This window comes from Rhinolophus sinicus, linkage group LG02, assembly GCF_036562045.2.
Source record: "Rhinolophus sinicus isolate RSC01 linkage group LG02, ASM3656204v1, whole genome shotgun sequence".
NCBI lineage: Eukaryota > Metazoa > Chordata > Mammalia > Chiroptera > Rhinolophidae > Rhinolophus > Rhinolophus sinicus.
In genome coordinates, this window is record NC_133752.1 from 116,722,179 (window position 1) to 116,735,829 (window position 13,651).

At 32.0% G+C, this 13,651-nt stretch overlaps 1 protein-coding gene across 8 annotated transcripts in view; it reads left to right on the top strand.

The window, feature by feature from the left end:
* EEA1 (early endosome antigen 1) overlaps window positions 1-13,651 on the top strand; it is a 114,304-nt gene that overhangs the window by 44,422 nt on the left and 56,231 nt on the right. For 4 of the 8 annotated variants that reach the window (XM_019710307.2, XM_074325284.1, XM_074325286.1 and 1 more), the window contains 3 exons: window positions 1,428-1,442; window positions 4,714-4,830; window positions 12,958-13,296. In XM_019710307.2, coding sequence (XP_019565866.2) covers window positions 1,428-1,442; window positions 4,714-4,830; window positions 12,958-13,296 — 471 coding nt within the window. The remainder of the gene's footprint in view (window positions 1-1,427; window positions 1,443-4,713; window positions 4,831-12,957; window positions 13,297-13,651) is intronic. The other 4 variants (XM_019710311.2, XM_019710309.2, XM_074325285.1 and 1 more) reach the window with 1 other exon arrangement.

Genomic DNA, 13,651 nt, shown 5'->3' on the forward strand with positions numbered 1-13,651 from the left:
ATTTAATATATCATTATGTTTTTAGTAAAACATGGATAATATTTACTCCCTCCTTAGTTAATTCATAGATTTATATAGTCGTTGAAACTTCAGATTGTGTTGAAATATTTTGAACAACTTTAGGAAATCATAGCATAAGAGTCAGAGTAATATTATTAGAAACAAACTCTTACCTTTTGAGCACCACTGGTTTTGGATACTATTCTATGCATTTTAAATATGTGGTCACATTTGTTTCTTTTAGCCCTGTGAGTTAAGTACTATATTAAGTTTGTTTTATATGTAAGGAATCTGAGACTCAATGAAGTCAAAATAACTTGTTCGAGGTCGTGTACCTAATATAAAGAAGCTAGGATTATCCAAAGCTTGTTTTCTTTCTGTATCATATTATCTCCCATTTTAGTTGGCCTGATGATTTGTAAATTTGTGCTATTAATCTTGACGTAATACTTATTGTTATTACTTTTTATATCTTGCCGTATTGTATGTTGTAATATTTATGAGTTTAGCTTAAAGTAACTTCTGATTTGTCTCATACCATTTTTATATGTAAAAAAATTACTGTCTAAGTGCTCCATCTCATTTATTGTTTATGATTCCATTTGTTTTTAGCGTCTGCTTATTCTTTAAATAGATGGCAAGTATTTTATTAATTTATTAATACTCAATTCTATTTATTCTCAGTTAAGTGTGTTGGTAAATTATGGCACTTAAAAATTAACAGAAAAAAAGTTTATTTTATATATTACTACTTTACTGAGCCTAAATATTAGCATTAGAAACAAAACACACTAAAAGGAATTAAAGAAGGTAAAAAATGCAATGGTTTATTTGGTATTCCTTGTTGAGGCTGAAGATACATAATCTGGTGTACATTGTTAAATATGTCCTTATGTTTCATTACTTTCATTAAATATATACCTTAGGAATTCATTAACAGGTTTTTTTAGGGGGTGTCTAGATATTTTAGAAGGCATATAGAAAAATAACTCATTCTAAAGCATTTCAAAGTACTTTATAAATACTAATTACCTATTTTATAGATCAGAAATTAGAGATTTAAAGCTTAAAAAGTATTATTTCTAAAAATCTATATTATTGAAAATATCAAAGTTGTAATCAACTTATATTTAGTATGGTCTTTAATGGGAATTTTCTTTTAAGATTTTTATTTGTATTCCAAATAAACTCATTTGAATCCCAGTTTTAAAAGCTAAACTGTTGATGAAGATATGGAATAAATATTATACTCAGCATAGTTGTTAAAGAGAATACTTCAGTATGTTTTAAAAGTATGCTGATATTAAGAGATCAGATTTAGCGCTATGTTTTGACATTTTTATTGTGTGTTCAATGTGTACTTTTGTCAGTCTTGTTTTCCACCTTTCATCCATCATTTTATTTTTTTTTTCTGCTTTCTTATGGAGGTGCTTAAACTTGAGGTAATGTGTTTTTGGAAGGCTTTTAATATTAGTCATACTTTTAATGTAGTACCTTTATCATCATATGACAATATTGTGTATTAAGACAATTTCAGAAATTCGGAAATATGCTCATTTTTATTTTTATCAATCAAGCAAATTTCTAACCATCTTTAAATGATTATTTACTAAAACTAGTAGAATATTAGGACAATAATTATAATTCTATACTACTAGCAGGATGTTTGCTCGAAAAAGCTTTCCTTAATTATTTTGTAATTTAAAGTCTTTTAGTAAAAATTCAATGTTGAATTCAATAACGTGGCTTCAAGGAATACAAACTATTTATAGGGTCTGATACACAGTTTCCATGGCAACGAATATATTAACTCCTTGGAGATAGAATCACTCATTCCTTTAGCGAGTATCTTTTGAGTGCCAAAGCGTTAGCAGATGTTTTAGATGTGGGGAATGTAACAGTGAATAAGACAGAGTGCCTGCTCTCATAAAGCTTATATTCCTTTGTGGAAGCCAAACAGTATATAAGTAAACCAAATCATGATAGAAAGTCAGTTAATGCTGAGTGCTATAAAGAAAAATAAAGCAGAGGATGCAGTAGTGGAGCTGGCAGTAATGTGGGTCCATTATAGATAGAATGATCAGGGAAGGTCTCCTCAAGGAGGGTATGTGGGAGAAGAATGAAAGAAGCAGGCATCAGACTGAAGAATTGGGAGCTGGAGAGGCGGTGCAGGCAAGTGCTAAAGCCTTCAAGGCACAGATGAGCTTGGCCTGATGTGGCCAGAGCAGAGAGCCCTTTTTGTTTGAATTTCACACTGAACGGGAGTGTATTGATTTCATTTGAAATTTTGTCTCTCTTTAATCTTTATTTTTTCCCCCAAATATAAACACCATACTTGATCATTGTAAAAGATTCATAATGTACAATAGAGAAAGTGAAAGTTTCTGTAATTCACTGCCCTCCCTCCCCTTCTCCATAATTAAAATGTTCCTTTTGGTGTGTGCTCTTCATTTTAAATGCTTGCTTTTTTCTTTTTAAAAACTCTAGTTTTGAAAAATATACATACTTAGTGTACAGTTGGTAAATTATACACCTAATGTTCAGTTATTTAGGTGTTAACATTATAAAATCATTTATAAGAATATATCTAAAAACTATAAAATATAACAACTATTTTTGGATATATTTTCTTCATATTTTGCTTGATTTCTTCTACATGTTGGAATTTATCAGCACGATAGATACTAGAGAGATGTTATACCTGGCTTGATATATCTTATGAATTTTAATGTGGGATCATGGTGTTTTAATGAAATATACTCATAATTTGCATTTTGTTTATATATTAAATTTATTGGAGTGACATTGGTTAATAAAATTAAATAGGTTTCAAGAGTACAATTCTAACTTATACTGTTATTTATTTCTGTTTATTATGTGCTAAATCCTTTGACAAGATGTTTGTAAGTAGGGATTTCAATATGATAACTTATTTTCTTTGTTAATAAGTTGTCATTTGTGCTACATGATTAAAACATAGTAATTTAAAAATAGCCAAATTATTCCTAATATTTCTATTGTCATCCTTAATGTTACTAATAGAAAATGATTCTGAGATTCCAAGTTGTTTGAAATAGCCATATGAAATACACTCCCAGTACCCAGTAACCTATATCCATATCAAGGTTACATGATCAGTTCAAGACAGAAGGTATTAGGATATGCCTTTAACTTGAAGACAGTTACAAATACATGAATAGTTAAACATTTCCTCCTTTGAATTATGTGTATACATATATGTATATATAATATATACATATGTATCAGTTGTTACATATTTTATTGAAACATCCTGTATAAGGTGTAACTATATAGTAATGTAACAAAAAGCCTTTCAATGTATCAGAACTGGTTCATTTACATGAATGTTTTCCTTAAAAGGTCAGACTATGAACATAACTCAGACATGCTGCCATTTCTAAAAACATTTTTGAAACCTCTTTGAATTGACTTTAAACCAGTTTGGAAAATATTCAAAAAGCTAGTTTCGTTAATTTATGGTTATTAAAATAAAATAAAAGAAGCCCAAGTGTTTGGTCATTCAGTTCAATCACTTACCTTGTTTATATAAGTGGCTTACAAAACTTAAAACTAAAGCCACTGTAAATGGATGAAGATATACCAACAATGAAAAGCCTTTAAAAAAAAACCCAAAAAACAAAAAAGTGCCACACATTTTGGAAGTCTTTCCAAAAGAGGAGTAGCAAAAGATCTCTTTGTATTATTGTCACAATAAATTAGTAGCCTTCTAAGTTTTCTTCCTTGAAGATGAAAGTACTTATTTATAATATATGATAACTGCTGTTTATTAAGACAATTTTACAAAAATTTGTTTTATTCAAGGTATAAAGTTTATTTACTAATAAAAAATATAGACAGTGAAAATAATTGTATCTTTAGAAATGTAAAAAATAAAAAAATAAATCCAATAAGCAATATTAGCAATACAAAGTTCTTTTATTAATGTCACTTACAGGAAACTATACTTCAAAAGCAGTGCTTAGTCTCTCTCTAGCGGTTGAAGCTTTCAAATATAGGAAGATTGTATTTTCAAGATCTTTGCTTACCTTTTTCTAATATTACTTTCAAATGATCAAACCATTGTCTTAATAATAGATGTTAATTTTCATTAAAAATACACTTTAAAGCTAATTCATGTCCAGCTATTATACCTGATCATAGAGTGACCCAGCTTAATGAAAGTAGTATATATAACTTCCGTTTGGTAACTTTGGGCAAATACTTTCCATTACACCAAAAAGATGATTCACCACTTTTCAAGGTGATTCTGTGTTGTATGTTTGCATTTAACATGCTTTTAAAAGAAAAATAAAAGGCTATGCTCTAGGAATTGGTACAAAGTGTAGACATAACTTGCATATCCTCTTTAAATTCAAGAGAATTAAAGTACAGAGTTTCAAAGTCAATAAATTCAACTTTGTAGTTTGATGCTTACTTCAGGCACATAAAGTAGGACGTCAACTTTTCATTTTATGCATTATTAAATAAATGAAGTTGTGCATTTTGGATAAATTTTAAAAATTATTTTTTTAGCCCAAAAAGATGTGGGATAGCAGGATAAAGAACCAAGTTGAAACTTCTGAGGATTATATCAATTTAACAACAACAATGACAAAACTCTATGTAATCTTAAAACCTTTGGATGCTTCCGTTTCCTTTTTCATTTTAGTTTGCTCTAATTTTTTTCTTTAGGCCACAATAAGCCAGCTAAGGAGTGAACTTGCCAAAGGCCCCCAGGAAGTTGCTGTGTATGTGCAGGAACTACAAAATCTTCAAAGTTCAGTTAATGAATTAACACAGAAAAATCAGGTGAGAGTTTAAAAACTGCATATAGTGGTAAATTGATTTTATGTATCTTAAATTTTAATCTCATCGGTTATTTACATATGGGCATAGTATAATGTGACTTCTTCTGTATTGCTTTTTGGTGTTAAGTACTTTCACATTGCTATGCAACCAATCTCCAGACCTCTTCATTTTGCAAAGCTGAAGCTCCATACTCTTTAAACAAATCCACATTCACTGCCACTTCCTGCATCACCATTCTACTTTCAATATCTATGAACTCAGTATTTTAAGTAACTTATAAAGTGGAGTCATACAGTATTTCTCTTTTTGTGCCTGGCTTATTTCACATATCATAATGTCCTCTAGGTTCTTCCATGTTGTAAATGTCAGAATTTCCTTTTTTTTTTAAGCTGAATAATATTCTATAATGTGTATATGTCATATTATTTATTCATCTGTAGATGGATACTTGGATTGCTTCCATTTTATGGCTGTTGTGAATAGTGCTTCTATGAACATGGGTACACAAATATCTCTTTGAGACTCTTTCAGTTTTCTTGGGTAGATACACAGAAGCAGAATTGCTGGATGATAGGGTAATTCTGTTTTCAGTTTTTTAAGAAAATCAGCATGAACAGTGCACAAGGATTCCACAATTTCTCCACATTTTTGCCAACATTTGTTAGTGTGTGTGTGTGCGTGTGTGTGTGTGTGTGTATGCACATGTTTATAATCACCATCCTAATGAGTGTAAGGTGGTATCTCATCATGGTTGACTTGCATTTCCCTAATAGTTAGGAGATTGAGCCTCGTATCATGTACTTGTTGGTCACGTAATTTTAATTGGGTTGTTTTGTTGTTGTTGAGTTGTAGGAGTTCTTTATATGTTTGGGATTTTAACCCCTTATTAGATATATGATTTGCAAATATTTTCTCTCATTCCTTAGGTTGTATTTTCACTCTGTTGTGTCTTTTTGTTGAGGAATAACACTCCTGTGTGTCTCCTCTACTCTCAGTAAATACTCTGACACCATGTGGGTGTTCACACCTCAACAATTCTGTGACACCAGCTGGGTGTCCTACAATCTACCTGAATTCTTAGACTATTAACATGGAGATAGCATCAGATCCCCCAGATTAAGGGTTCAGTCCCACAAGACTGCAGCACTACCCAATCAGACACCAACTAGAAGCTGGGTTTGTCACCTATAATTTTGACCAACTGGCTATAAACGGGGGGTCCCCACAGCCTCCACCTAGGGTTCAACCAATGTGCTAGAAGAACTCACAGAAGTCAGGAAAACATTTATTCTCTAGATTACTGGTTTATTATAAAAGACTGAACTAAACAACAGCCAGATGGAAGAGATACATAGGGCAAGATATGTGGGAAAGGGCATGGAATTTTCATGCTCTCTCAGTGTTCTCTCCATGTATTCACCAACCCAGAATCTCTCCAAACCCTGTCCTTTTGGGGTTTTATAGAGGCTTCATTACATAGGCATAATTGATTAACTCATTGGCCGTTGGTGATTAATTCAGCCTCCTGCCCCTCTCCCCTACCTGAGGGTGTGAGTGTGGGGTTGAAAATTCCAACCCTTTAATCACAGTTGATTCCTCTGGCAACCAGTACCCCATGCTTAGGGACTTTCTAAAAAAACAAAAACAAAAAAACAAAAACAAAAAATTACCTCGTTGACATAAACTCATAGGTGTTTAAAAGGGATTTGTGATGAATAACAAGACTTCTTTATTGCTCTCATCACATAGAAAATTCTAAGGGTTTTAGGAGTCTATTCCAGAAATGAGGATGAAGACCAAATCTGTATTTCTTATTACAAATCACAATTTCAAACCTTTGATACACAGAAGTTTTTAATTTCATGCAATTCAATTTTTTACTTTTGTTGACTGTGCTTTGGTTTCTTATCCAAGAAATCATTGCCAAATTCAATGTCATGAAGCTTTGTTTTGATTAGTATAGCTTTTAATATGTTTTGAAATCAGGAAGTGTGAGACCTCCAACTTTGTTCTTTATTTTGTGTTTTGTAATGTTACTATTTCCCACCTTGTTTCATTATAGATGAACAACAGATAATATATCGTTTGGGGGCAAGGAAAGTAATGGTATTAGTACTTTTTCCTCATGTCTTTACTTTTTTGGTGGTGAACGAATAACGGGTTATTAAACCCTTATATTCAAAGGTATGGTGAATTTTGTTGGCTTTGCTTTAGTAACTTGAACCTAATATTTTGGTGAAATATAACAAGGAAAAATCAAGAAAGAAAAGAACATGGCAGGAGGGAGAAAAAGAGGACTGACTCCATAAAAGAAGCCATAGGCGTGAATCTGCAGGAGCTGAGCAGGGCTGTTGAGGACAGGACATTGTAGACATCACTGTTTTATAGGGCTGCCAGGAGTACACTCTGACTCAACTGCACGTAGCACACAGGACTGACTGTAAATATTAAGCCTCTTGCCAGCAGCCAGGTGAACTATAGCTTGGAAGCAGATCTTCCAACTCTTTTCAAGTTTTCAGAGACTGTAGTTGTGGCCCACAGTTTACTACCCCCACCTCATGAGAGACCCTGAAATGGAACCACCCAGCTAAGCTGCTTCTGGATTCCTGACTTCACAAGCTGTGTGAAATAATAGGTACAATTCTAAGTTGCTAAGTTTTGGGGTAATTGGGTGCTTGTGCCTTGGCCAACAATTCTCAGGACTGCTTTACATTCTCAAAATTGTTATGTACCTGAAAGAGCTTTTATTTTGGGGGTTATATCTATGGATACTTATCATATTAGACATAAAATTTTAAATATTTGTTATTTTAAAAATATTAACAGTTAAGTATTAACATAATACTATTTCTTATTTTTAAAAAAATGACTATATTTTCCAAAACAAAGAATAGTGGTGATGGTTTACATTTTTGCAATCCTCTTAATGTCTAGCTTACTACGGGACAGATGGATTCTCAACCTGCTTTTATATTTTATTTTATGATGTTGAAATATATGAAGACAATTCAGTCTCATACAGATATGTACTTGGAAAAGGGATGGATATCTTAATAGCCTTTTCAGATAATTGTAGCTATTTTTGTTGTTACTACACTGAAACTAGATAGATACTTTCTCAAAAGTTAGTTACAGTGTAGAATCTGAAACCATAACAGTGTATTTTTGTACTTTGTAACATTAAATTTCATTCCTCTATCTTGCTTTTTGAGTGTGTATTTCCTGTGCAAGATTTTGTAACATCATGTGTTAGTCATGTGGAAAATATTTGTTCACTGAGTTATGTAAACCCTTCAAATATTGACACATTTCATTGTATAAAAACAATCATATCTGTCAATATCACTATCAATCTCAGAATAGGCTTAAATGGCAAGCTCAGGGTGGTGGATACAAGTGTTCCAAAATTCTAAGCTTCATCTGAAAGCTTTAATATGATCATTGACAGCAAATACAATCAGTTCTGTTCTTTGAAGTGATAGATTCTCCTTCTCCCCATGTCTGAATAATCAGTTTGTCTTTCATTCTTTTCAGTAAAAATGGTGTTTCATGAAAAAAAGCATCTAGCTCAGCTTATAATTCAAATATATAAATGCTTTTCCATGTGACAGATTATTTGGAATGTAGCAGCAGTGATCCATATGTACTTCCTATTTTTTCACACAGTTTTGCTGTTTCCTTGCTATTACAAATATTGTAGCTATGAATATTCACATAGAAGTCTCATGCATTTGTGCAAGAATTTCTCTGTTCTATACTCCTAGGTAAGTGAAATTTCTGGGTTGTAGACTACACATATGTTCACATTTACTAGGTGACCCCTCAAACTATTTTCCAAAGTAATTATATCAGTTTACAAGGGTTGGTGGTGTATCTCTTCGAAGCTGACCAGGATGTATACATGCAGTGGATGTTTATGATCAGTGTAACTTACTATGTACTTTTGAAATATTAAACTAGTAATAAAGGACATGATTTGAATTTGATAACCTGAGATGGATGGTCAGGTAATGGAGCACACACGTACATATCATACACATTGTTAAAGGAAGTACTATGCTATTTTTTGAATAATACATGGAATCATGGTAGTTTAGTGTGGTAAAATTAGAATGTTTTTGATTAGGGAATAGGATCTTCACTAACCCTAATAATTCTTATACAAGACTTCACAATTTTTTTTCAAAGTAGTTTCCTATTTAGGATGTGTTCACCAGTTAGCGAAGCACAGAGGTGCCTCTACCTTTTCTTACCATCCTTGCTGTCTCCTGCACCCCTCCTCACCCCCTGTCCTTGGCAAACCATAATTGTTGACAGTGGTGATATCCAAGTATTTTGAATTTGGAAATCTCTGTATATGGTCTTTTGAAGGTTATAGCATAACATGCCTTGAGCAGCTTTAGTGGATCTTAGGCAGCATCCAGGTAGATAGGTAACACTGTAATATGTAATGAATGGAAAAAATAACTGTATTTGTGCTAATGTCAAAATTTTCAGCATTAAACCAGTTTTTTGTAACTGCTGGCTTTGAAAACTTAAAAACAAAAGGGGAATATTGAAGAAACTTCATTTTTTAGCTTTTATAAGAATCATATACTGACGTTCAAGCAAAATTCTGCAGCTCAATTTAATTAACTATTTACACATAAATGCTGAGCCAAATCATATGCTTATTTAAGGTACTAATACAATATAGGTGATTGTAAGATTGTAAGGTATTTTCGAGTTGTAAGATTGTAAGGTATTTTCTGAGTCTCACTTCTTACCCTTTTCCATCTTTCACTGCTCTCCCCTTTCCGTCAGTCCTAGTATTGCAGTGCTCATAGGCCAAAATGAGGGCCAGATGGCAAGAGTTATATTGCTTTGTATTACCACTGTATTGCAAAGTGGTATATTGATCTGAACTGTATAGTACAGTGGTCAAAGGCATGTTTAAATCTCAGCTTTGCCACTGACTGGCTGTGACACTCAACCTTACAAAGCCTGTTTCCTCTTCTGCTAAGAAGTGCCAATATGCCCCCTTTGCCTCTGGGGGTTGATATGAGTATTAAAGAAAGTAATAGATGTTAAAGTGCTCAGATTTAATTACTGACACTTAGTAAGCACTTCAGTAAATATTTGTTTTCATTTTTGTTTGGTAAGTGTTACGATACAGGGTTGGGTCAGAACCAAGGTGGAAGTTTTCCTAACTTATTGCCTAGTAACTAAGGAAAGGCTTTTGTGGAAGACGTAGATTTTTAGCTTAGTCTTTAAGGATTCCAAAGAGCATTTCACTTGGCAGAGGAGTTAATGACATTCATTTTGAGAGCTAGAAATACAGAAGGCATGGGAATATATAAAAACAAAATTCGAGATGTTGGAGAGCTACAAGTAGTTCAGTTTGTTGATTCTTACCAAGCTGTTTGGAGAAACAAATGGGATGAGACCCTGAAACCACTTTGTAAGCTATCAAGCATTAAAAAAAAATGCAATTTTTTTGCATTCATTCTCATTATCTGGGCAAGTAACAAGTGAATAATGGAGCTTAATACAGGGAAATTGACTCTGTAAGAAAATATATGGGGAGAAGAGTTGGTGAAAAAAATCAAAAGAGGACTGGACATTTGGAAGGAAATAATTTTTCCTATGCAAATAATAATAATGTTATGAGTTAGGCTTAACATTCATTTTATAATTTAAACTTGAATAAGATATATTTTGGGGAGCACAAATTGACTCATTGAGTGTCTAAATTGTGTTGTGAAAAATGTGTTGGACTTAGAATAATCATACGTGACTTTACCAGTTGGCCAAGTCATATTGAGGTCTTTCAACTGTAGCTTCCTCGTCTGTCTGATGGGGATGATAATGTCTAACTCACATTTTGTTGTAAGGACCAGTATGGAGGGAAACTGAAAGTATTATTTTCTTTAATGGATTCTACTATACTTTAAAAAAATCAATTTTTAAAATTCATGTATTCACTATACTATTTTGTTCAGATTCCATTGGATGACCATAATAAGAATGAAAAGTTTACAGTGCTAAATATAGTTAGCCTTTTGCATGGAAAAATTATATAGTATAAGTGGATTAGTTTCTTCTAAAAAGAAAAAGTTGTTTAGGTTCTAAAGATATTTTAAATAAAATTTAATTATCTCCCATTTGTGCAATAAAGCAGGTAGATTTTGATTATTTTTTTAGGACAAGTGGATTTTAAACAGTCAATGGTTTTTATGTGTTTTTGCTTTTTAAAGAGTGAAGCTGTCTAAGGGGTGATTTATGTATCAGAACTAGCAGGATTTCTTGATTACTTTATAAGTAAGCCTCTGGGGAAGAAGACTCATTAACTCATTACTAGCCGTAATTTTTGTAGAGTGTTTTAAAATTATATCTTGCCTAAGTTTTCAGTATTGATGAGCACGGTTGCATTCATGAAATTCAGTAACTTAGAATTTTATTTAAAAAGATGCAACACATTTATAGATCAATGAATAGACTTAATTTAGCTTATAAATTCTAAAATAAATGTTTTTTTTCTTAAAAGAGAAAATGTGAGATTATATCAGGAAAGATTTGGAGTTAGTAACTAGTAACACAAAGAAATGTTTATAAAAAGAGAATTTTCCTAACGTATAGTTTGACTTAAATGTATTATTTTTTTCTCTAGTCATTTTGCTCTATGACTGCTTTTTAATTCTGTTGGTCAAAGCACACATATCTTGGCTAATTTTGCTGCAAACTTCTGGTTGCTCTTCTTATCTCTAAGTTTTTTCTCATCTTGTCTCTCATGTATACTTATATCATCTTTTTTGGCACTGCTTTTTCTATAATATATTCCTACTTGATAATTTACATTACTGTACTTTTTCGAAGATAAGTTACTACTACCTTTCCCTCTTTTGGTGCCTAGATTTATTACTTTCCTTGAGGTAATAGTGTTTGCTGTTTCTCCACATACAACTTGTTTGTCCATTCCTTTGTTCTTTTTGTATAGAGCAGATAGCATGAGTCATGTATACCTATTATTTAACTCCACTCACCACTTAAGCAAGCTCAAACTTTATTTTCAGGTGATTGTAATTTACTAGTTAGCCCCACCTGACTTTGTTCATTTTATTTTATTTTTTTAAATTACACTTTGAAGAAATTTGGCACAGTTTTTGTATTAATCTATTTTTGGTTGCACATTATGTTTTAACTTTCTTAGAAAAGTTCTTTTTTTTTTTTTTTGTATGTGTGTGTTTCATTTAGATTATAGTCTGTTTAAAGGCCAGAGGCTTTGATTGCCCTCTACTATTTCTGCATTATCCCCTTCTAGCACCCTGCATATAAAAAGTGAGTATGTCCATGGATTGACTCACCAGGCTTCATATCCCAGCTGCCTTTCTTACACATTTAAGTCAAAATTCTGATTCATATATGTAAAGATGTTGACTTAAAATGGTCAATGTTAATTGTAACAACTCCACAGAGACTAGACTTTGGCATTTGGTTAGGCTGGGTGATTCAGATCTTTGATTGGAGGTTTCATTTTTATATTTTGTACTTGATTGTATTGAGTAAAATAAAAAATATAAAGCAGGTAAGTGATATTTTTAGATCACTATTTTTACATACTTAGAAAGAAATTGTAATTAGTCTTAAACTTGTGACTCTTAAAAATGGTTTTTATCAAGAAGAGAAAAAACAAAACAAAAACAAGGAATGAGTAGGGTCAGGCATACTAGTGTAGTGACTGGGATTGCTATGCTAACGCTCTTACTAACTGTGAAATTCAAAGCCAGAAGTCAGAATTGCCATAGTATGTTGTTATTCAAAATAATTTTTGATGATAGAAGGGTAGTTTTAATTTTAACTCAAATGCGAGCATACAAATATTCTTACCCTAAGGAATCTAGTAGATTTTAGGGTTTACACTTTAAGTCAAAATTTTGTTAGTAATTCTTAAATTATATTAAAATTTTAGTTAAGTGGACCAATAATCATAATTTAGTATGTAATAATTCTTCTTGGCCAGAGTATTTTTCACTGTTTTTATATTATAATATTGACTAAAACATTTAGTAGGAGATGATACTTCTTTAAAATTGTTTGGATAATTAAAAATATTAGAAAAGGAAATAAATTGTTAAATTGATATTTCAGAGCTTGACTGAAAAGTTACTGAAGAAAGAACTCGACTACACTCAGTTAGAAGATAAACATAATGAAGAATGTATGAGTAAAAAGAATATACAAGCAAGCCTCCATCAAAAAGACCTAGATTATCAACAGCTTCAGTCAAGATTATCTACATCTGAAACCTCACTGCAGAGAATACAGGCAGAATTATGTGAAAAGGGAGAAGCTACTCAAAAGCTCAAAGAAGAATTATCAGAAGTAGAGACCAAGTACCAGCATCTCAAGGCAGAGTTTAAACAGCTACAGCAGCAGAGGGAAGAAAAGGAGCAGCATGGGCTACAGCTCCAAAGTGAAGTTCATCAAGTAAGAGATGTTTTACTTATTTGAATGGCTCCAATCATTTCTTTTTAGTGTGTTTGATGGTTATTTGGCCTTAACATAGTTTATTAAAAATTACCAGTTAAAAATTAACTTTTAATTTTCACAACTATAGTATTGAGTCAGACCTCATTTCCTTTCATTTCAGCTTCCCTTAAGAGGAAAAAAAAATGATAGTATCTATCAGAGTATTGTTGTGAAATGTTTATGAATTCGTGCATATCATTGCTTAGTATGTGGTAGCTACTCAGCAGGTTTTAACTTTTGTAATTAATTCAAATTGTTGACAATTCTTTAACTTAAAGATTCTTATCCTTTTTCTTTTTTTGTTACTGAATTT